General features: G+C 37.8%; 2 protein-coding genes across 8 annotated transcripts; one reads left to right on the plus strand and one right to left on the minus strand.

The window, feature by feature from the left end:
- Positions 1 to 3,627: 3,627 nt before the first annotated feature.
- Positions 3,628 to 14,519, minus strand: SGO2 (shugoshin 2). 5 transcript variants are annotated; one of them, XM_032445707.2, is made up of 9 exons: positions 13,836 to 14,519; positions 13,503 to 13,688; positions 11,765 to 11,940; positions 11,239 to 11,316; positions 10,845 to 10,927; positions 10,413 to 10,471; positions 7,671 to 9,629; positions 5,546 to 5,693; positions 3,628 to 4,079 (listed from the first exon to the last, which is right to left on the minus strand). In XM_032445707.2, exons 2-9 carry the CDS (start codon positions 13,642 to 13,644, stop codon positions 3,974 to 3,976), a joined length of 2,751 nt encoding a protein of 916 aa, XP_032301598.2. In that variant the 5' UTR covers positions 13,645 to 13,688; positions 13,836 to 14,519; the 3' UTR covers positions 3,628 to 3,973. The 5 variants fall into 5 exon arrangements, with proteins under 5 accessions (XP_032301598.2, XP_085408836.1, XP_015723657.2 ...); XM_085552710.1 differs by having other exon boundaries at positions 10,302 to 10,471; positions 13,836 to 14,514; XM_015868171.3 differs by having other exon boundaries at positions 13,980 to 14,071.
- Positions 14,520 to 15,049: 530 nt separating this feature from the next.
- Positions 15,050 to 22,389, plus strand: KCTD18 (potassium channel tetramerization domain containing 18). Of its 3 annotated transcripts, none has more exons than XR_014948083.1 (7): positions 15,050 to 15,119; positions 15,489 to 15,686; positions 16,902 to 17,113; positions 17,719 to 17,912; positions 18,587 to 18,681; positions 19,076 to 19,209; positions 20,853 to 21,602. XR_014948083.1 is itself a non-coding variant. In XM_015868173.3 (7 exons), the coding sequence occupies exons 2-7, from the start codon at positions 15,530 to 15,532 to the stop codon at positions 21,382 to 21,384; spliced, it is 1,293 nt and encodes a 430-aa protein (XP_015723659.2). In that variant the 5' UTR covers positions 15,050 to 15,119; positions 15,489 to 15,529; the 3' UTR covers positions 21,385 to 22,389. The 3 variants fall into 3 exon arrangements, 2 of the variants coding, with proteins under 2 accessions (XP_015723659.2, XP_085408873.1); XM_015868173.3 differs by having other exon boundaries at positions 19,107 to 19,209; positions 20,853 to 22,389; XM_085552747.1 differs by lacking the exon at positions 19,076 to 19,209 and having other exon boundaries at positions 20,853 to 22,389.

Genomic DNA, 22,389 nt, shown 5'->3' on the forward strand with positions numbered 1-22,389 from the left:
GGGGCCGGGCCGGGCCGCAGCGGGAGGCGGCGTGGGGAGGTGTGCTCTGCCAAACTCAAAGAGAACCGGGCGGGTGCCCACAGCGTTAGTGCGAGGTTTATTTTCAATGTCCTGCAGCAATGCAATTCAAACGCAAGCTCCAAAATACTTTATCCTGATTAATTTCAATGTGTTATTTATATATTAAAACAAGAACAACAAAAGCACTAGTACATGGAGGACACATAAAAGGTTCTAAGGCTACACACTCTAAGGCTGCAACCGCAACCAGATTCTTCCCTGACGTGCTCAGGGTCCTTCTGAGTTGCAATATATGCACCCACGGCAGTCTGGGTTCAGGACAGATTGTTTATATATCGGTCAGATAAGACATGGCTGTTGCAGTTCTTGTACCTGCTGTACCTTTTGTTGAAGTACAAAGCTTTGTTGTTTAATAGAACAAAATATCACTGGAAAAGTCAGGTATTTCAGACTGATATGAGAAGTAGAACACATTCCAGGGTAGGAGAGCTTACTGATTGCTCTGAATTGACATATTCGTCTATGAGTGACAGAAGAGCTATGTAGCTTTACTTAATTGGTGTTGCTTATGTGACACCAAAAGTAACAAGATGCTTTTTTTCTTAATATGTGAGCTGATCATATAATTTTTTGCTTCATTATGTTAAGGTAACTTAAAATATTAAGGCACACCTCCCATTTTCTCAAAGGATACGTTCCCATAGAGCAAAATGAACTAAGTGAACTGCTCGTACTTTCTATGAGGGCTGCTCTGAAAAATGCCTCCTATTTTCTTATGATGGCCCACAGTGTCAGAGGTGAATGTTGGTGGTATGGCAATAGAGGTCGAACCTCCCCACCAGTATCCCATTACAAGCTGTTGTATGCGACAGATGGCAGCAGAGGGGCAGACTGACAGAATGGTGTCTGACATGCAAGTGTGGATGAAGCCAAATTGTGTCACTGGGTTCCTCCATGTGGAGAAAATGGGGCCCACTCACCTTCATCGTTGCTTGCTGAAAGTTTATGGAGACCAAGCAGTGGATGTGAGCACAGTGAGGCAGTGGGAGGCATGTTTCAGTGGTGGCAACAGTGGGTCACCCCTGCTGATGCAAGATTTCACAAGCACAGTGTGCAGGCTCTTCTTGGAAAATACTGTTTTGCAGCTGAGGATTTTCTCCATCAAATAGGTTTATTGTGCTCTTTGTTATAGTTCCCAAGGAAATAAAATAGGAGGTATCACTTTTGAAGCCACCTATGGAACAGTTTAGTCTCCAAAGTAATTTTAAATTGTGATTAAACCCAGCAATCAGTGATTGTAAGCCCTGTGGAAACTTTGCACTAATTTGTACTCACAAAATATTCTTCATTAACTTCAAGATATTCTAAGCATTTGTAAGGTCCACTTGCACAGCTCTGGATTGTAGAATCACTGTTCCCTCTTCCTCCTTAAGTATATTGAAGTAATTTTCTTAAAATATTTAAAACAGACAAAATATTTCAGCGGTAAACTAAAATATTGACTATATATTAAAAAATAATTGCATAAACATGCAGAAGAAAACCCAAGTTTGATGCTACAAAAAGAAGTCCAAAGTACCTTATCCTCAGCAAAACATGAATAAATAAATAAAAAATAAAAATGAAAAAATAAAAAATCCCTGTGACAGCCACAGATGTAGTTTTATCTGGAATATTCTGAGCTCTTTTTTACATCAGTTTTTCCTTGCAAGAGCTTCTAATCTACCAGCAGATCTGGTAAAAAAGCTGAACAAAACAAATCACATTTAGTGAAGATTCAGCAGGTAATCCAGCATTACTTATGCAGTGCCTAGAGTGGTCATTTTGTAGTATAAGTAAAATAACTACATCATACAGAGTAAATGTTATCTCTGTATGTAGCATCAGCTTGAGCAGCTAGAGCAACAAAACTAAAGATGGAAAACAATGAAAAGTGCTGTAATAACAGTGGTGGGATTTCAGAGGTACATAAAGTAACTTCTCCCCTCTTTCTGGTCACTTTCTTTACCCTTTCTTCCTCTGAAAGATATCCATACTAACACAAGTTGAAGAAGGTAAGGCATAAAACCCAGGTCTTACAGTTTGGTTTAAAACTGCATGAAACACAACAGCAGCCTATCTTGCAGAAAAGAAAGCAGTGTTGAACAGTAGAACCTTCACTAAAAAAATAACTGAGACTACCTCCAAGAGACATCTGGAGTTCTGTTTCTAGCTTTCAAACCATAGGCAATAGAGAGAAATAACCAATTAGAATAAACAAACAAATGGAATCACTGTGTTTTGTTGCTGCAGTGCCAGCACAGGAAATACAAGTTGTAACTGATACTTCTTTTGGATTTCTAATGATGCAACTAGAGATGTTGATACACAGAGAAGTGTATAGCAGTGTATACAATTCTTTTTTTACTAATATTGGATCAGGATAGAATCTATGTTTCCATCCGTTGCCACACCTCTTCAAAATGATTTTGCCAACGTAGCAAGATGCGCAGTACATTTCAGAAAGAAAAAGACTGCTGAGAATCCTGCCAAGAGCCTTACTGAAGTTGAGGTAAAAAACATCCACTGCTGTTCCCTCCCTCACTCACCAGATTAATCAACTCATTGCAGAAGATTATCAGGCCAATCAGGTATGATCTTCCCTTCATATATCCACACTAAATATTCTCAAACACCTTGTCTTTCAAGCAGACAGAAACCAGGATTTTCTCACTTACCCAGGTTACAATGCTACAAAAGCTACAATGAAGTACAAAGAGTAATGATTTTTGTTTGTTTGTTTTGTAAACTTTACAAATGTAACAGTTACATATAAAAGGTTACCAGCTTTGATCAAAGGTCCAGCTTACTGAAGAGCTGCTCAGTCTGTGGAGGTTTCAAGAGTGGATAACCTTAAATAAAGTATTAAACAGCATTTCCAGTAATTCCTCATGGATTTTTCTTTCATTGATTTGCCTGATAAATACCATGTGAAGAACCATCTTCTGTAACCAAGTAACATATTTGTATCTCAATAGAAATGAGATACAGTGATCTTGGTTCCAAAGTGAGTCTGAACCTTATCCAAAACAGTCCACAGAAGTTGTGGAGGTTGTGAGCTACAGCCTACAGCTGCCAGCGTTTATTACTTAGATATCTCCCAAAAGTTGCTTGTCTCATGCCAAGGCATAGCACAGAATGCAGAAGTGACTGATGAGGGTCCAGAGGTGAAATGGCCTAAAAACTGATAGCTGAGTATGGTTGCAGTATTTGTCACGCTAGCACAGTCTCAACTGGAAGCTCAAAGCATTGCTTTGTCTGGATCCTATTTAATGCTGAGTGTCTAATGCAGTGCTATTTTATTTCTGGTTGCCTATGACACTTATGCAGGACACTGGGTTACTGTCTACAGTTCCTAAAATTGAGATCTCCTCATTTGGATTTAAATATGATTCTGTCAAATAACAACAATAAATAGCAAAACAAAACAAAACAAGCAAGCAAACAAACAAACGATGAAACGAACACAAGGCTCACTGCACCCATATTTGGGATGCTCATATCTGTTCCAGCTAGCACTGATATATTTTTTCTGCTCATAGTATGTTCAAAGAAATGACAGTAAAATTCCCAAACGTGATTTTTTTTTATTATTCTCATTGAAACTTACACTTTTCTTACAAATTAATAAGTGCTGCAAATACTTTGAACAGATTATAAATTACTGACCAAAAATTCAGAACACAAGACTGGATCCTAACCTAAATTTGCCTTCTTTAGTGAACAATTCTGTTTTTTATGTTTATATTGTGGGTCTTTTCCAAGAAATTTCACTTTGAAGTCTTTGTTTTCCATTTATCTATTGCAGAACAATAAGCATCAATTCCTACTAAACTATATTTTTGCTTTGGAAAAAGAAAAAAAAGGTACCATTTCAGAAGTACTGATCATGAAAGCAATTCTCTCGTCTTCTTCATATAAGCTTTGATTTACTTTTAAAGCTTCGTTTCTTTTTCACTTTATAGACTGGGGAATGCAGAAACTGTGTATCTGTAAACTGATCCCCACGTCTTAATTTTCTGTGAACAAAAGAAATAGAAAATATCACACGAGTGTCACCATATGTCTACGTAATCATGATAATAATTGCAAATGGTAAATGATCCTACTGAAAGTTAGATACACTAAAGAAATTAATTTTATGGAAAACAAACATGTTTGAAACAGCAAGGCATAGATAATACTATTTTTGAAAACAATGCTAAAAACCACAGTCATGTAATCTAAATTCTCAGGTGAATTCCAATTGTTTTTTTTCCTATTTTTGCTTTAATATCTCCCTCCAGAACTACAAAACTTTATCATCCAGTAGGAGAATGTGTCAATGGCTTCAGATCACAGCAGCAATTTAGCAACCCATTAAAATTAGTAAAACAAAAATGCAATTGTGATTCCTTTACTTTTTTTTCTTTTTTTTTTCTTCTTTAATTTTACAAACACCATTTCATCAATACTTCTGAAAAACAAACAGTGGTAAAATTATACAGTTCTTACTTTGCTTTCAGCTTCTATTTGTCCTCAGTCTCAGTACCTCAGTTAATTATTTGCTTGCTTACAGAGGCAAACAAAAATATTTTGCATGTGAAATTTTCAGTTTGTGGCTTTATTCTCTTTTCCTCTTATTTTCACCAACATACTCCCTTCTGCACCTGACTTGTGAAATACGTAACTATCCCCCTTTAATTCTCCAGAGTATAATGGGAAAATCTCAGTACTGTCTTTAGCTCATGAGTATGCAATCTATCAATACACATAAAATGGAAGATATTTTTTCTTTAGATTAGCATTAAAAAAAAACAAAAAACAACATCAATAAAAAAGTGGTGGCTAAAGCTGATTATGTTCAGGAGTTATTTTCAGCTTAACAGTCCACTGAGATTTAGGCCTACAGGTGCACAGTTTGTACAAACACACTAATTTTATTAATGGATGTTTGAAAACCTCTTTTGATTTTTAATGGCTATGACAACCTATGCCATATCTTTAAAAAATATTGGAAATCTTCTGCTACTTAATTGAGTATGAACACTGAGCTGGATAACTAATTACTAAATTAACACATCTTAAATGATTTCTTACGTTGGATATATCTAGCTAAAGGAAGATCACAGAATTCTTCAATATTATTACAGGAATAGTCTTGTCACTTAGCAATATTACAAGGGTATTTTTATGGCAAAAATATAACATTTAAGTATAATGTTTACAATTATACACCTCTGAAGGGGTTTATGTCATGATAAATATTAAATACTCATATTTATTCTCTACTGGTATAAAAAAGTTTAATTGTAATTTATATGTCTTACTCTGGCACCTGGAAATCCTGCCACACTAACAGAAAACTTTTTACTTGAACACAGAGGTATCATTCCACTCCAGTTTCCAAAACAGATACTTCAATATTTTAGGAATTTGGGGGTTTTAATAGCAAATCTTTATCATGTACTACAAATAAATCCACCCCTTCCCATGTGACACCCACCGGCTTAGGGAGGGTTCTTTGTAACATATAGAAGCTCTTCCTCGTCTAACTGGTTCTGCTGAGTTTTCTTCCAATATCTGGGAGGATTTAGGTAAAGAAGTGTGAGAAAACTCACTAGTATTTGTCACATCTTGCAAAGCTGTGCTCCCTGTGGAAAAAAAAAATATATTTTACATGATTCATTTTAAGTGTTTTCTGAACTGTTAAGTAAAATTTCAATTGATAATTATCCATCATTATTATATATGTCACTCCAAAAGTAATGCTTCCTATTTATTTCCATGGAAACTACAACAGAGCACAACAACACTATTGGATAGAGCAAATTCTCAGCAACATAATGCTATTTCTCAACATAGTCATCACTATTAGCTGATTTGCACAGATGAGTTGATTGAGACAGCCTTCATTTTGTGGTGCAACTGCTGTATGTGGCCATCTGGAATGTGGCTTGTCTTTCACATCCACTGTCACCACTTCTGAAATGTACCACCTATCACCTCACTGTGCTCAGGTGCACTATTTGGCCTCTATAAAAATTTATAAAAATGAAGTTCAGTGGGTGCCATTTATTCTGCATGGAGGAATTCAGTGACATACCTTTGCTTTACATGTGCACACCTATGTCAGATGCCATTTTGTCAGAACATACAGCCAGCATCTGCCTCTGATGTCATGTGCTGAAATAATAAAATACTACTTTCATAGCAGCCCACATATTTCTTATAATTCAGGTACTCTGGATGTTATTTTAGTGCTCAAAGTGCTATGCAAATAATAGAATGTGATCAAAGGGAAGGATACTACAACAGCTTTCAACCTAACCTAGTTTGGAACTATTTGAGGTCTACCATGCTCTTGGGACACAATCAAGCACCAGAGGTGCCCTAATCTTCAGCTAGCAGATATAATGTTACAGTAAAAAAAAACCAAAACTGCAGATGGATCGTGGCCTTAAATGCAGAAGAAGTGTAATGTGGAGGGATCAAACTGTACAAGAATTGTCAACAACTAATAACATCTTTCAAACAATGCACAAGGTGGTTAAGTGAACCTCCTTATCTTCAAAACTACATAGCACAGAGCTATCTGAGATGCCTTGTATTTTCAGTCACTGAAAATATGGAAGTTAAATACCCTACTAAGAAGCAACCAGCCTCAGAAGAAACCCTATCAACAGTGCAAAATGTTTTAAGATGAAGTGCAGAATGCCAGACTAAACCTCAGTACTTAGTTTGGAGAAAAATATTACGATAATGTGGGAGAAATAATGAAATTATTACATTGCCCCAAGTTTCAAAAAATTTTAAGGTATTCAGTGAGGAAAACATTCACTGGGAAGCACAGAGATTTAATTCAGGCACCAATCCAAGATAAAATAAACAGTCTTAATCTGCATTCCTGTCAGTTTCTTCCAGGAGTGCACAATCCCTGCTGATTCAGGACAAGTCTTAGATTTACTGCATCCAGATGAGGACATTTGGGATGCAGTTTTTCAGTAGAACAGAAATTAAAACCCTCCTATTTTCACATTTTGAGGATGAAGTTTTTATCCATCTTAATTTGTCTGAGGCAGAAAATACTCGCTATTGATCACACAGAGGAAACTCAAACATGTGCCAGATAAATGATGGTTTTTCTCTTGCACCTGTTTTGAGACTGCTACATTGTAACACTGAATATGGAATTTGTAAGCCCACTTTATGAAAACTACTCTTGTTTCTGTTCCCCGTCTATGATGGGAACAGTGTACACTATCATTTCTCCTGTATAAAACTTCAAGTTATTTTATCTTTTTCTGAATCCTACAACATTCTTGTGCAAAATGAATACAGGTTCCAATTATAACTGCTCCTCAAGAACAGGGACTGCTCAATCTGCTCCACAAAACATCTTTTCGGGACACGTTACAAAGTAGCAGATATATCAGTTATCACAGTTTTTAAATATCTTGAGACTTATACATGAATCATTTTAGTGATTTTCATCCTTACCTTTTCACTTCTATTTCATCCACTGTAAGCAAGGGATTAGTGGAAAAGTATTGAGAGAAGATATTTTTTTATTATTATTATTCCACGCAGAAACTAATTTAAAGGTTTTTATCCCAAACTTACACACTTACCATGATGACGTGTCAAAGTGTTTTCACAAATCTCTTTAGAAATATGATCTGATTTTTGCTTTGCTTTTCCAGAATCCAGTTCTTTGTCTTGATCGGTTTTCCCAGAAATTTCTGAATGTTTCAGAATAGAGTTCATGGAAGCATTAAGGTTATCAAGAGCTGTGGGCTCCATTTCAGAAAAACCTCTCTGGAAAAAGCTGCCTGCACTCACTGTCTTATTCTTAGAACAATCAACAGGTAAGGATTCTAAAATTTCTAATTTTTGCATCGTGGGTTTTGACTTGTTCATGAAGGGATCCATCTCATGAGAGACTTCCTGGTCATCCAAAAAATTCAGCTGTCCCTGATCAATATGTCTGAAATAATTCTTCTTTTTTCTACTCTCCATATTACCAGAACTTAGGCTCCCTCTTTCTTTTACCTGATTGTCACAAGAATTACTAATGCTAGATTCTTCACGTGCTGCTTTTGAGGAACCTACCCTCTTTAATGTATCAGCATTGCTACCAGCATTTTTTGTGGAGGCTTTAGCTTGAGGTATGTTCATAGCCATATCATACTGAGCAACTAAAGCTCCTTGAGATTGCTGAGTTTCAGTTTCTTTATTTCCACAAACAGCCAGTGTGTGCAAAGCATCCTTATTTTTTAATTCCTCACTTTTGCAAAGTGAGAACGTAGTAAGATCTGTAGTTGGTATCACATATGATTTACGGGCAGCCTTTGCCAATGTATGTTTTAATCTGCCGGCTGAAAAATTACCACTCTTTTGATCTACTTTTTGAATAATTTTATTAACACTGTCAATTTCAGCTTCTCTTTGTCTGTAACTACCTTTTTTATTGCATTTACCCTTTATAATATTCTTCTGGTCTTCTTTTCTCTTGCTGTCACACTGGCACCCATCTGTTTGAGATTTTTTTGAACCATATTCTTCATACCCATTATCAACTTCACAGTATTTGGCTGTGTTCATTTTTGAAGGGTTTTGAAGGGTTCTCCTATTTCTTAGCAGTCTGACACCATTCTCATTTTCATGTAGAAAGTCCTGGTGTAGAGGTGGTACAGTAGAGCTGTTATCCTGGAATGCCAGGCTTTCAGCACAACAAACTTGACGCGGGATCTCACTACTAGATAAGCTTGAGTATGCTTTTATTATTTTGTTTTCCCCATCTTCCAGAGTTTCTGAGGAATTTTCTTCGTTTGCTTCTTGTTCTTGTTTTTGATGCACTAGGCTAACTAAATATGTTCTTCTAGTATCTTTATCCTTATTTAGACAATTCTGGTCTTGATTACAGTCACTGGTATTCAGTAAATTCTGTTTCTCTGTAGAATTCTGTGTAGGTAGCTGTTGTGTCTGACTTTGCAATAGCTGAGTTCGTGGGTCGGTAGTTTTTGAAATGTTGTTATTGTCAGTCCCAGTGTGCTTTTCTTCTGCGTAACAATTTGAACTGACTTCAGTCTTGTTTCTGATTTTCTCTTTCTCACTTCTAGAATATTTCACTTTTCTAAAATTTGCCAGTACTTTATCAGAACTGGCATTATTTCTTTTATGTAATTTGTCTTTTGATGCAACTGTGAGCAATTCACCTGCATCGCTGGCAGTCAACTCCATATCAGCATCATAAACAGTTTCTTCAGATTTAATCCCATCAATAGGAAGCATCTCCTTATATTCACTGCCAAAATCAAGTTGAGAAGGAACAACGTGAGACAAGTCACTTGGTCTTTCCTTCACCTCACTGCTGTTGCTACCATGATGAGGCAGATTTGAGCTACATTTTTTATCGAAATCCTTTATATTGAGCTGTGGTTTTGATCCATAATGTGTTGCATATTTCTTCCTTTCAGTCACATTTTCACAGAATGGCAACAAACCATCATCTTGTCTTGTAAAGTCCTCAGACTGTTTCACAGGTGGGAACGCACTATCACTGCTTAATTCCGTGCAAAACTGATTTTCTGGAATATTTAAAAAAACAAAAACAAAAACAAAAAAAAAAAAACAAATTTCAGCAGCTTGCCATATAATAAGACACCTTCCTGAAAGTTGGATGGGAAGCCTGGAAAATGACAAACTGCGTTCTTTTACTGTGAGGGTGGTGAGGCACTGGAACAGGTTGACTAGTGATGTGCTTGATGCCCCGTCCCTGGAAACTCTCAAGGCAAGGCTGGATCGGGCCCTGGGCAACCTGATCTAGCTGTGCATCTCCCTGTGCATTAAAAGGGAGTTGGACTAGATGGCCTCCAGAGGTCTCTTCCAACTCTAAGGATTCTATGAAATAAAAATCTATTTGTTTTCTATGACCTCTGCAGTTATTATTTAGCTACCACAGTGCTACACTGTTTGCATTAATTCTGTTACACTTTCATGTGAGTTATTTGAATGAACACTAATCCACAAGTTATTGTTGAGACACTTCTGTTTATGGGTGATCATTCTTGAGTGTACTGCAGTTTAGGAATCTTACTGTATCTTCTGTATTGGACATCAAATAATGAACTATTTCACACCAACTCTCATCTAACTCTGAAAAACAGGTAATCTGTACAGAAAACACATCTTGCATCCTAAAAATAAAATTCTATCAATGGTTGCTTCCACCAGATCTATGTAATTTAACTGTTATTTACTTTCGTCAGAAGGCAATGATGATGCAAACTTGACTTGATCTGAACATGTTTCCTTCAACAAAGTAGTAGTACTTCTAAAATAATTTGCTGTTTCACACACAGAAGGGCTACCTTGCTGTTTTCCAGCAGATGTTGCAAGTAGATCAAGCTTCACTGGCAATTCTACAGATCTAAAAAGAGAAAAGTTCACTGTTAAGATCTTTTGTTTTATACCATAATATTCATCCATCTAAAACATTTCTTTAGTAATATACAAAAGCAGAAAACAAGAACTCTGGTATGAAATGCACTTCACTTCTGTCTTAGGGGCAATGGTATTTTTGACACTATATTCGCTTTGTGCTGGTGTGATCTCATGCAGAAAGAAGCACATATTTCCTCCCATTATCTCCCTAATCATTACAATTTGCAGATAGTTTCTGAATTAGATAGGAAACTGTTTCTAGTTACTTCAAAAATATCCAGATCATAAAAACATGAATTGTAAGGGGAAAAAAAAAAACCTACACACACGTAGCAGCCTCCAGATCTAATATAACTTACCTTGGTGACTGGCATGTACTCTTCAATTGGTCATCAGTACAGCTACTTGGGCTGTCTGACAGAGGAAAAGAGTTCTGAAGATTCTTTCAAAAGAAGAACAGTGGAAAATAAGTATTTTTTTTTTAAGTAATGTAACTGCATTTCTTCTGATACATAACTTTCAGAGTTTTTGTAAACAAGATTAAAACCCATATCTTTACTGCCTGTAGCGGTGAAATGCCACTGACTTTACTGGACTAAGGATTCACCTCTACTTTAAACGACAGGGGTAGATGTTTTTAAATGATATTTTATTTCAATATTTTAGTCATTTAGATATTTTGAAAATATTATCCTAGAGCTATTGCATAGATTTTCACATGGCAATAGTTAAAAAACAACAACACCATCTTACCTCAGAAAGACCGCTTATTTCTATTGCATTTAAGAGGTTATCACTCAAAAATGCTCCTATTTCTCTAAGAGTTTTATTCTGCATACAAGGGTAAAGAAAAATAATAATAATTACATATATATAGCTATGTCTTTTAAGTTACTTTTTTTTCTTCTTCTAAGAAGACAAGATAAAATGGTGAATATATGTCATGATTTTTCACTCAGCTGAGGACAAGCTAAATTTTCAATACCTTTTAACACAGAAATGAAGCTGACACTGAAATTACCATGGCTATACACATACACTGATGAATAAACTGGTTAGTGTAAAAATTCCTAAGAAAGGAAAATTAAAAAACAAACAAACAAACAAAAAACCCAATAAATTAAAAAACAAACAAACAATGATTTTCTATGAGATGACAGCTCCAAAAATCTTAGACACAAGTGTCTGAAATCACCACTTTGAGAAGCAATGTTATTTTTCAATAAAAGACGAAAGCTCAATTTATCTGATCTAGGATTAAACATTATTGGCAGGATACCAAACAGCTCAGCTTTTGACGAAGCAGGATATTATGAAGCTGCAGCTTTTCTACTTCTTTCTGAAGAAAAATCTTCTCATTCTTCAGCTTCCGAGAACTTTCTTTCTCCACACTCAAAGCCAGAGCTAAGGCTTTATTATTTTGTTTTAAAGATACTTTCGACATTGATGAATTATCTATAGGAGACAAAAATCATACCATTTGATTTTCAACAGCTCCAATTCCAGGCCATCTCTATACGTACTCTCACTACATAATAATATCCTTATATTTTTTGGCAGAACAGTTGTATAGCCTGACATAAAACTCTTCTTTGTTGGATGCCATTCTGAAGTCTTCTGTCAGCTTGGAGTCTCTCTCGTACAAGGATTCTGCTCTTGTCTGGATTTTAACTGGGTTTTTTTGTTTGTTCATTTTTTAAATAAAGACATTTTAAGAATTTTAAGTGTATCATTTTAAACTGTATGGCTTTTTAGGCGTAGTGATCGTCCCTGCCTTCTAACTAAGTAAAAACAGTATATGTTTTAAAACAGAAAGTTTAAACATTTTGTGCAAGAATGTATATTTCAGCAAATGAAAGAAGGTTAGAAATATACCGCTGACTGTCGTAATGAAAACTTGCCTGCTCACATGCACTACTGAACATTTTAAGAGCTACTATTCCTCCTTTTCCCCAGTGACATAGAGTATTACCAAATAAACATTTTACCTCACATTCATAGTATGCACAGAGCTAGCCTTAACTCAGAAGAGCCTGGCCATACTCCTTTGCAGTACCAGATGGAGCAAGGTTAGTGTGAAGTGCTATTGCTACATTTATTCATTGAGCCAAGCTTCTGTGACCTGTCATCCAAAAATCAGCAAGGCTTCATTTCTTTGCTTAGGCAAACATGCAACAACAGCAGCACCTTGTGAATCCAAAGACAATGCTTTGAAATTACTACTTGGCTCTGGGAGTTATTTGCATTTCTGCAACTTGGAGATCTCTAAGGAACATGAATATTACTCATCTATGATGTTTATTTTCCACTGAAATTAATAGTCTTGGCATCAATCATATTAAATTTCTTACTGCATCATGCACAGAAAGAAAAGCAGAAATCAATGCTTAGTTAGCTGTGTTGCATGAACTAGAGATCTCTGAAATAGTGCTGTTTTGCTATATCTACACTTTCCTTATTTTCTGCAGGAGAGGATTTGAGATATCCATAGTGTTGTGGACTTAAACATCTATTAAGGAAAAAAAAAAAAAGTGTTTTAACTTACCCCTGGCTGACTGGGAAAGCAAAGTATGTTCTGACAAATGCTTAAATCAGCCAGTTAGAGAATCAAAGAATACCACAGACACTAAGTGTCTCAATGAAGAATTTGTTACAAATGCCATTTTGTAAATGGGAATTGAACACTTAATACTATGACAACTACGTCGTAAACTGCCACTGATTTAGCTCCTTTTGGTACCTCAGGTTTGGATGCTCAGGATAGAGCATGGATGTTAGAAATGGATTTGAGCATGTCTTTTAAACCACCAGAGAAAGCACTGGAACTATGTAGAGAATTAGACAAATAATCAAATTAGAACCATGTGTTTTAACCTTACAACTCTACAAAAGCACTGAATATACCAGATATTTTTTTTAACAGCAGCCATTCAGCAAATCACACAGAATACAACAGCTCCTTCTTTGAAGTCATACACTCTAAGTACAGTAAATGGTTTCATTTTAATGAGACTTACTTATTAATTTAGATTTGATTTTGGATGCCAGGGAAGCATTCAGTTTTGCAGTTTGTAACGCTCTGTCCCTCTTCCTGCATCCCCCGACAGCATCCGAAGTAAAAGCAGTAGATAGTTGAGCAGCTGCTTGTTTATCCATCATCAAAATGAGCCTTGTCAGGGGGAATGAACACAGGCAAGAGGAATCTGCAAACGATACGAGATTTCACTCACAAATTTTGAGCCTAGGCTGCGTTATCGCTTTATGAGGAGATTATCCAACATTTAGGTCACGTTATCACAGTTTACTAACAAATATGAAGACTAAAAGGATGACAGATTTTACATTTATACCTTCCACCACCACCACGTTAGCTCTTCAGGTCTACCCTTAAAAGTGAAAGGGGGAGGGGGGTGGATGGCAGAAGTTTACGTCGCTTGGCAATAGAGCCGAATCATCTTCATCAGGTGAATTAAAAGTAAGCTTTTAAAACAAACCGCGTTCCGGAGGTTAAATACTGAAATACGCTGTTACAAAGACCAGGCTGCAAACGACGAGCGATGCTCCGAGGTGCGTCCCGCCGCTCTCGGCCTCGCCGCCAGGAGGCAGCGCCTCAGAGGCCTCCAACGGCTGCACCAGCCCAACGGCCGGCGGGGGGTAAGAGCCGAGTCCGCAGGGTGAGGAAGCCAGGGCAGGAAAACAAACAGCCACCGTGACCTGACGCTGCACAATGGAGCTCCGACTGCTGCCCGTCACGGCTTTTAGATGTTATATCGAAGAATATATGCACGGAGCGAGCCGACAAGGCAGTCATCAAAATGGCATCGCTGACTTTGCAAACAAAAGGTGACAGTGAGTGTGCACGGGAGGCTCCTGTGTTAGAACTGGAGCAAGGCTGATCTCATCCATGTCAGGCTCTGTTAGGTTTGGCAGATGCAAAGCACTTCAGCCCAGCACAACGCTTTCCTCCAATGCCTGCTGTGATCCCAACAGCACCGCCCGTGTGCTCTGACCCTCCCTTCGTGTGTATTCTCCCTCCACACCTGAGCCCGGTTCTGCCATCAGCTCAGGCAGACACACTGATTGCTGCAGCTGCCCTAAGGATTAGTGCATTTCAGTAGCAAGCAACTGCACCACAGCCATGAGCTGCTTTTAGCAGGACACTCTGTGTAAGTTGTTACATGTGAATGCACGGGAAGCACCCAGCAGTGCTCATAATCATAGATGAGTAATATTCATGTTCCTTAGAGATCTCCAAGTTTCAGAAATGCAAATAACTCCCAGAGCCAAGTAGTAATTTCAAAGCCCAGGACATTTTAAATACAGTAAAGCATTAATATCGTGCTCTAAGATTTTAAAAACAAAAAAAAAACAAGGCTTCTGTTTTATTGAGCAGCCGGCTTTATGCATGCCCTCATGCATGGCGGAGGAAGGCACCGAAGCCGTCCTCGCTTTGCCCTGCGGTCTGCCCGCTCCCCTCGGCTCTGCTCGGTGCTGCCGGCGCTGCCCAAGCCGGGAGATGCCGCGGTGTCTCGTCTCGCACGCCCCCAGCCCGGCCCTTCCTGTCGCCATTTTGCGGATCCGAGGCGGCCCGGAGGCACCGGGCCCGAACCGGCCGCGGGGAGGCGGCTGAGCAGGTAACGGAGGGTCGGGGGGGCTGTGCCTGCACCGCGGAGCGGCAAAGGACGGAGCGCTCGGGCCTGCGGGGGGGCTCAGCGAGGGCTCCTAGGAGGCGTTTTGTGGCTGTCCTTTCGCACAACTAACCGCAAATCTGTGTGCCTCCAAAGAGTAACTTTGGGTTTCCCAGCACAATAAATGCCGTCGTTGTTTATAGTAAAGGCGTAAGCAGCATTTCGAATGTTGCGATTTGCATTGATGCATCGTAACATTTGATGTTACATCCCGTGCAACATAATAGCTGAGCCAACACTTAGATCTAACACTTAGATCTCTGCGTAATATGTCGTTCTTAACATTAGACTGATCCTTCTTTGTATCTGTTCCAGTGTGGAATAGCTCGTAATTAACATTCTCATTTGCAAATGCAATGGAAGAGGACAAGGCTGCAGAGGAGCAGGGTATCCTACGGCTGAACGTGCGGGGATGTCTGTACACCGCCAGGCGCCGGTCCCTGTGCCGCTTCAAGGACTCCATGCTGGCTTCCATGTTTAGTGGACGCTTTCCGCTAAAAGTGGATGAGTCTGGTAAATATGTTAAAGCTGCACCTAAAACATCCTGCCTAGGGAGCTCAGTAAATACATGCTTTTGCAGATCCATTTCATTGTGTCTCCCTTCTTCCAATTTGCTGAGCATCAGTTGGCTTCCTGTATAGCAGGATGTAAAACAATTACATGTGCATGACTTATGAGTAATTCACTGGAATTCCACAGGACTGTTCCTGTTTGCAGACATACATGTTTGTATGGCACTTGGCCCACTTGTTGCAGTCAAAATTGTTGAATACACTACTGTGTATGAGTGTTAACTTGGGTCCTGTTTATGCCTTCCTGTATTCTCCCAAGGCATCCAACTCTGTTAGTTTGCTATGTAAGGAGACTGGAGTTTTATCTTTGTTTCAGAATGCCTCTGTACCCAGTGAAGACTGCATTTTTGACCAGCATGGTTTGATATGAAAGCTTGAATAAAACTATTCATGAGTCAGATTTCACCGCGTTTGTGACTTGGAAGTTCTGCCAAAGTACGGCCAGTTCTAAAACTATGGTGGACGGACATAATGGCTTCCTGTTGTTCACTTCTGTCAGTTTAAAATCTCTGAAATGTTTGAAACTTTGTACAAGTGAGGTTTTGCTGTCATCCTTCAGCTGCAGTGAGCAGCATATTATATATAGCAGTGTACAGATTGAGCGGTGATTTTGTGTGGTCATTGATCCCAGCATCAAAAGAGAAAGAAAGAAACAAACAAAACGGTAAAACCTGAGCAAGATCCAGAGAAGTTGAGACTGGATACATAAAACAGCTGGTGCTACTTGGTACACCTTTAACTCCTGGGTCCAAAATTGGAAGAAAAAAAAAACACCTCTTTGATAGCAACAAATAAATAATAATTAATAAAAATCTAGAAGTACTCCTAGGATAAGATTTTAGCATTTAAAGCACTTAAGTGCAGTATAGCTGATGTTTTATACTGACACAGTCCTGTGCATGTTAGTGCTATCACTGACATTCCAAGCAAGCAAAACATTCTTCACTGTGACTTTTATCTTCAAATAACTATTACTGCAGGGAAACAAAGCAGCAGGTTTAAAATAACAGAGGAAATATACTTCGCTACTTCTCCTAAGTAAGTAAAACAAATAGGTTTTATATAAAAGCTTTACTTGGTGATTTGGCATAATGTGAGAAATCTGTATTCACTTGCTGGAAGCAGTATCTTCAGTTCATCATGTATATGTTTTCAGGAGCCTGTCTGATTGATCGAGATGGAAGCTTGTTTAAATACCTTTTGGATTATCTTCATGGAGAAGTTCGGATTCCTGAAGATGAGCAGATTCGAATTGCACTGCAGGAGGAAGCAGATTATTTTGGCATCCCTTATCCATACAGTCTGTCTGACCATTTGGCCAATGAAATGGAGACGTATTCCTTAAGGTCAAATGTAGAGCTTAAGAAGGTCTGTATATTTCTTATATTTTTAAAGATGTACTCTTTTAAAGATATATCACACCTTTTGTTAGATACTAAAACTGTGTATGTACAAGTTAGCTCTTTTTTATTACCTCTTCAGATAATTCAGAGTTTTAGGATAAGAAACCCCAGAACTGATAACACGGTCATAGTCATCAAGCACTCAGCCTTTCCACCACTACAATACAGCAGCTCTTTAAAGTTGCCTCTTTTATGTGCAAGTCTGCTTTGAAAACTTGTGTAGTAGGAAAGACACTATCTAGTTCTCTGTAGTTCTTCAGTTTAGACTCTTCCTTATTCATCTCCTTTTGAAAGCACAAAGCAGTTCTTGATTTCTGAGGTTTTCTTTTGTATCTGGGGTTTGCCCCATTTTCAGGTATTCCCGTTGCCTCTCTTAATTTCTCCTACTTGTAGGACATTCTCTGTTACCATCCACTAAGAGATACTGCTCACAATAGTCTAGATAAACTACATCCTTGATATACTTAGAAGGGGTCACCAGTACAGTTAAGAAAATTTCAGAATGAAAGCTTGTAAAACTGAACTTAGAGATTATCAACATTTTTGCTTCCAAATTATTTTTTTCCCCAGGCTTTGTTAGATTTCTGTGATTCTTATGATTTAGTCTGCACCAAGCCTACAGTTTGGGTCCTGCACTATCTCAGCACTTCTGGGGCAAGCTGCGAGAGTAAAATTATTGGTGTGTATGCCACAAGAGCTGATGGGACCGATGCAATTAATAAGGAGCTAGGAACAAAAATTCATAGTAAAAGCATCTACAGAAGGTAAGGTGACTTTCAAACTCACAAAAGCACTGTGGAGAGGCTATGAACATTTACATATCATAATAATATCTAAGTATTACTTTATGTGGCTAATATAGCATTATTACACTATGAATCACTGTCAGGAATGAGATTATTTCTTGCTTTGAAAACATGCAGCTAATATAATATTCTTGTTTAACAAAATAAAGACTAAGTGCAAAGGAAAAGAATTCAAGAGTCTACAGAAGGCCACTAGCAAGCAGTTGCTCTGAGATCTCAGTTGCTATTTTTAAAATGTCTCAAGCATTTAAAATTACATTATAATTAAGGATGACAATTACATCAAGTGTTACCAGTGATATTTACGACAAGAATTATCACTGAATCCTGAAAAAGTGCCCCCAAATATTCACAAAGCTGGTATTGATTAATGGCTTTTATTTCACAGTCTGCTATGACAGCAGTTAAAAATATGTAACACAGCTTTTCTGAAGATGAAGTTATTGTAATTCTTTAAAGGACATGTTTTCTTATCTAATTTACAAAACATTTACTACTACGTCCTTTCATAGTTGGAATTTGGTGAAAGGATAATAGCTATCATAGCTGTAACTCTATTTCGTCAGTGTTACATTTCTGGGGACCTAAGTAGATTTACCATATAACTGTTGCCTTACAAACAATATTTCTAGAGAAGCTGGAAATAATGTCCAATACATCTGGAGCTACTACTCTGAAGCTGAACTGAAAAAGATGATGGATGCTTTCGGCACCTGGGAAGGAAGAGGTACAGCATTATTTCTTTGCATCTATTTTAGTATTTTTCTACACAAAAGAAAAAATAAATTGCCAAATAATTATACAATAATAAAATCTGTGGATGTTTTCACTAACTCAGTATGTGACACATAAAAGCTTCAATTATTTGAAGGGAAAACAAAAAAAGCCTTGATTGATGTTCTAATGAGCTGATGTGAACGAACATACATGAACAGATGTAGTGAGAGCCAATGCCTGCAAGAGGTGATAGGCACCCTGAGCACTCTGATAGAAACCCCAAAGGCATGCTGGTTGTAAGCACAGGGACTTGTCTGCATAGTTTCAAAGCTGAAATCCTACATAATAAAATACATGCATTCATTTAGTCTGGTGGAGGTAAACACAATCCTGTGTTCTCTCAGCTCAGTGATAGGATGCCCCTTTGAAATGCAGGTGTCAGCTACTGGAGAGTGCCCCAGGAGCTCATTGAATGCTGGACCCTTGAGGAGCGTTCTCTGAAAGGCAGTTTGCATCATATGCCTCCAGTACATAAAAGGTATGTTGACCTGCACAAGTGGCTTAGTATGAAATGGAAAACAGCACAAGGATTTATTTTATTTTTGGTGTGTTTACGCGTGTAATTTCAAGTTCTTTTAATTGTTATATTTTCACAGTTGTTCCTATTAATATTTTCATGTACTATCTTATATTCACTGAGAGCTTATACACAGAATTGACCTTGCTATAAGTAAGTTATCTTTTCTAGGCTGCTGTAGTTCTATTCTACAGCCTTTAAAGCATCATTTAAGAGTGGAAAGGAGTCATTTTGAAAAGTAGAGAACAGCATTAGCTAAATGGACTGATTAAAAAAACTTGAAGATTTTAAAAGCTTAAATAATTTTCATGTTTCTAAGATGCTCTACTTTTACATTAGAATATTTTCTTTTCAGTTCTATGGTCGTACTTCTGACAACACTTCCATTCTCAATGCATTACCTAAAAGCAGCATTTGCAGATGCATCTACACAGTTATCTGAGCCACTCCACAGCCATCTTACTGCTACCTAGGGACAAGGATCCTGCTTACCTTATCTCTCTGGCCATGCGGTCATTTCAGCAGCAGCCACAGAGCCATGTCAGCACAGTGATCCCATTGAAAATCCCCATCTCCCCATCACTTTGGGATACTGTATTCTTTGCTTTTCATATTTCATAAAGGAAGAAGCGTGACCAGTGGACCGACTGCCACATGCATTCCTGAACGCTCCACTACAACCTTTACCTTTTTATCTCCCATTTCTCTGCTTTGTCTTCTCTATTTTTTCTGTGCCCAGTTGTATTAATTACCTGCAGTAATCCTGGTGAGAACATATACCATCTTGAAATAATATTGTAAGTTAATCTAGTTACTGACTACATTTTACCTCTACTACACTGCAGCTGTTAAAACACCAAGTCTTTGAATGTGTAAGTTTTCCTTTTCACTTTGGTGGTTCTTTTGGTCTAGGATGTACAGATTTCAAGAATACATTCTTACCTTAGAGCTCTGAGGAAAGCCTTGCTAGATTCATTAAAAACACTTGGTTATTTGCAGGCTTTCTGCTTGAAGTGCCACCATATACCACTTTTGTAACAATAATAAGAAATAGCACACTTTTACATTTTTTGCTCTCTTGGTATGGATTCCTGCAGCATTTCACAGATACTTTGAAATCCAGTATACAAGCATGAAGAACGAAGATTGTCAGTACTATAGTAGTGCACCTTACTCTGTTCTTTAATGTTTCTGATTTACTTAAAAATTACTCTCTACTTTTGACAGAGTTGCCATGAGACTCCATAGGCTTTCTTATATAGATTTTTTAAATAATTTTTGTTTTTTGGAAAAACTGGTTATCTTTATTTATATTTTCTTTCTGTAACTTCTTCTGCCTTCTTCCTTATTCATTTTCATATAACAGTTTGTGCACCATTTCTTACCAATTTTAGTGTGTAACATGACAGAGGTAGGAGATACTGCTGGTACTAATGATGCAGAGGCAAGCCTGATTGCTTTGATCAACAGTTGAGAACAATGTGATACCATAACCTGCAAAAATTATTAGAACATCAGATTTGTGCATTGTTGATTTTGTAATTATAACAAAAATAATTGAAGCACATAGTCTGCTTCTTCAATTAAGATCTTTTGTTTTACAGACGTTTAATTGATTTCTCTGAAGCAGAAGACTACATACCTTGCAAAGTGGGTCCCAAGCCAATTAGGTTCTCAGGTCCCTCAACAAGTACACATATCAAAGTGAAGAATTCAGCTTCATTAAAGGTAGCTGCGTGCAACACTTCACATTCTGCATTAACTCTTAAACGACCGAACAGTGGAAGTCTGGTACTGCACAAAGCAGCTTCTAAAACTGTGTCCACAGCATGCATGTCAGAGCCCAGCAATTCCCAGGTGCTCCATGGAAAGCAAAGTGCTGATGACGAAGCGTCATGTCAAATGACTTTCAACATCTCATTGTCTAGAAAGCCCATAAGCAGCCGTGCAGTAAAGCTGAAGCGAACTCCACTTTTTCTTGTGACACCATCTCAGTCATCACCTGTGTCCAGTAAAACAAATGAACAGGACAGAGCTGCTGTGGAAATTCCTACTACTTCAATGGTACTGAACAAGAAAGAAGCAGCCATGTTAGCAGAGAGTATTAAGCTTAAGAGTAATAAAGAGGATGGATAACACTGGACTCAGCCTGCAGGCTGTGCAGCTTGAGAACGTCTGGCCTAAGAACAGCTCATCAACTCATATTGTCAGTTATTCAAGGATTTGGTAGAAAATCGTGGTGAGAAAGTCAGTGAAGAGCAGAGGGAGAAATTAAGAGTATTTTCTGATTTTATTTCTAAGTATTTTTTAGAAGTTGTGAGGAAAAAACACGACTAAAAAAACCCTAAAAGACAGCGTGTTTAATATGGTGTCTCATTCACATTTGTGTCAGGCTGTACTACTGACCTTTTAAAATACATGCACAGTGTAAGAGACTAAATGCTTATCAAATTTAATTACAGTTAATTCCCTTAATCCATATATTTCAAGTAGGGGAAAAATAGAAACAGTTATTAGATTCAAGTTTGTCACAAGTTTGCAATATACTGAGTACTGTAAAGATTTTATTTTAAGTTGAATGCACAAATACTGGTACTTTCAGTGAAGAGAAGTTTCCATTTTATTATTGATAGCAATTAAAGGGACCATCTTTACACGTACACAGAAAATTGATAAAGAGGAAGGACAAGCATGGTTAGGGAGTAGTAAGGCAGTTTTTCCTTAGACCTGGGACATATGTACACTAGTTTCCTAGTGGGGAAACACCCTACTGGGGTGCCATGTGCCACTGGAGCGAAGGCAGTGGTACGGCTTTTGTGTTCTGTACTACGCTGCTGTGGGATTTTTTGTCCTCACTTTTACTAGGGTGCTTTTTGAGCATCGACTCTGAAGAGCTCTTGTATGTTTCTATCAGCAAAGAAAAGCAGAATTTGGCTCACCTTTTAAAAAGCCCTTTGGGTTTTTTAAACCAATGCTGTTTAAGTTTCCCAGATTTGGCTTCATTTTGTGCAATTGTTTGTGTGTGGTTGGGTACTGCTTTGTTGTTGCTCATGCTTTTGCAACACAGTAAATACTACTGGCCTTACATGTTGAGGAGTCCTATCAGACTGCCCAAATGAAATGTTCTTAGAATTTGCTTAA

The sequence above is a fragment of the Coturnix japonica genome, chromosome 7 (genome assembly GCF_054131305.1).
Source record: "Coturnix japonica strain WE chromosome 7, WE-NBRP24, whole genome shotgun sequence".
Taxonomy (NCBI): Eukaryota; Metazoa; Chordata; class Aves; order Galliformes; family Phasianidae; genus Coturnix; species Coturnix japonica.

Coding starts and splice junctions, on each gene's coding strand:
- SGO2 (XM_085552710.1), bottom strand. CDS start 13,644: ATGATGGATAAACAAGCAGCTGCTCAACTATCTACTGCTTTTACTTCG. Junction 10,928..11,238: donor AAATAAGCGGTCTTTCTGAG/GTAAGATGGTGT, acceptor TTCTTTTGAAAG/AATCTTCAGAACTCTTTTCC. Junction 9,630..10,301: donor ATCATTGCCTTCTGACGAAA/GTAAATAACAGT, acceptor TAAATATTCCAG/AAAATCAGTTTTGCACGGAA.
- KCTD18 (XM_015868173.3), top strand. CDS start 15,530: ATGGAAGAGGACAAGGCTGCAGAGGAGCAGGGTATCCTACGGCTGAAC. Junction 18,682..19,106: donor CGGCACCTGGGAAGGAAGAG/GTACAGCATTAT, acceptor TTTGAAATGCAG/GTGTCAGCTACTGGAGAGTG. Junction 19,210..20,852: donor ATGCCTCCAGTACATAAAAG/GTATGTTGACCT, acceptor TTTGTTTTACAG/ACGTTTAATTGATTTCTCTG.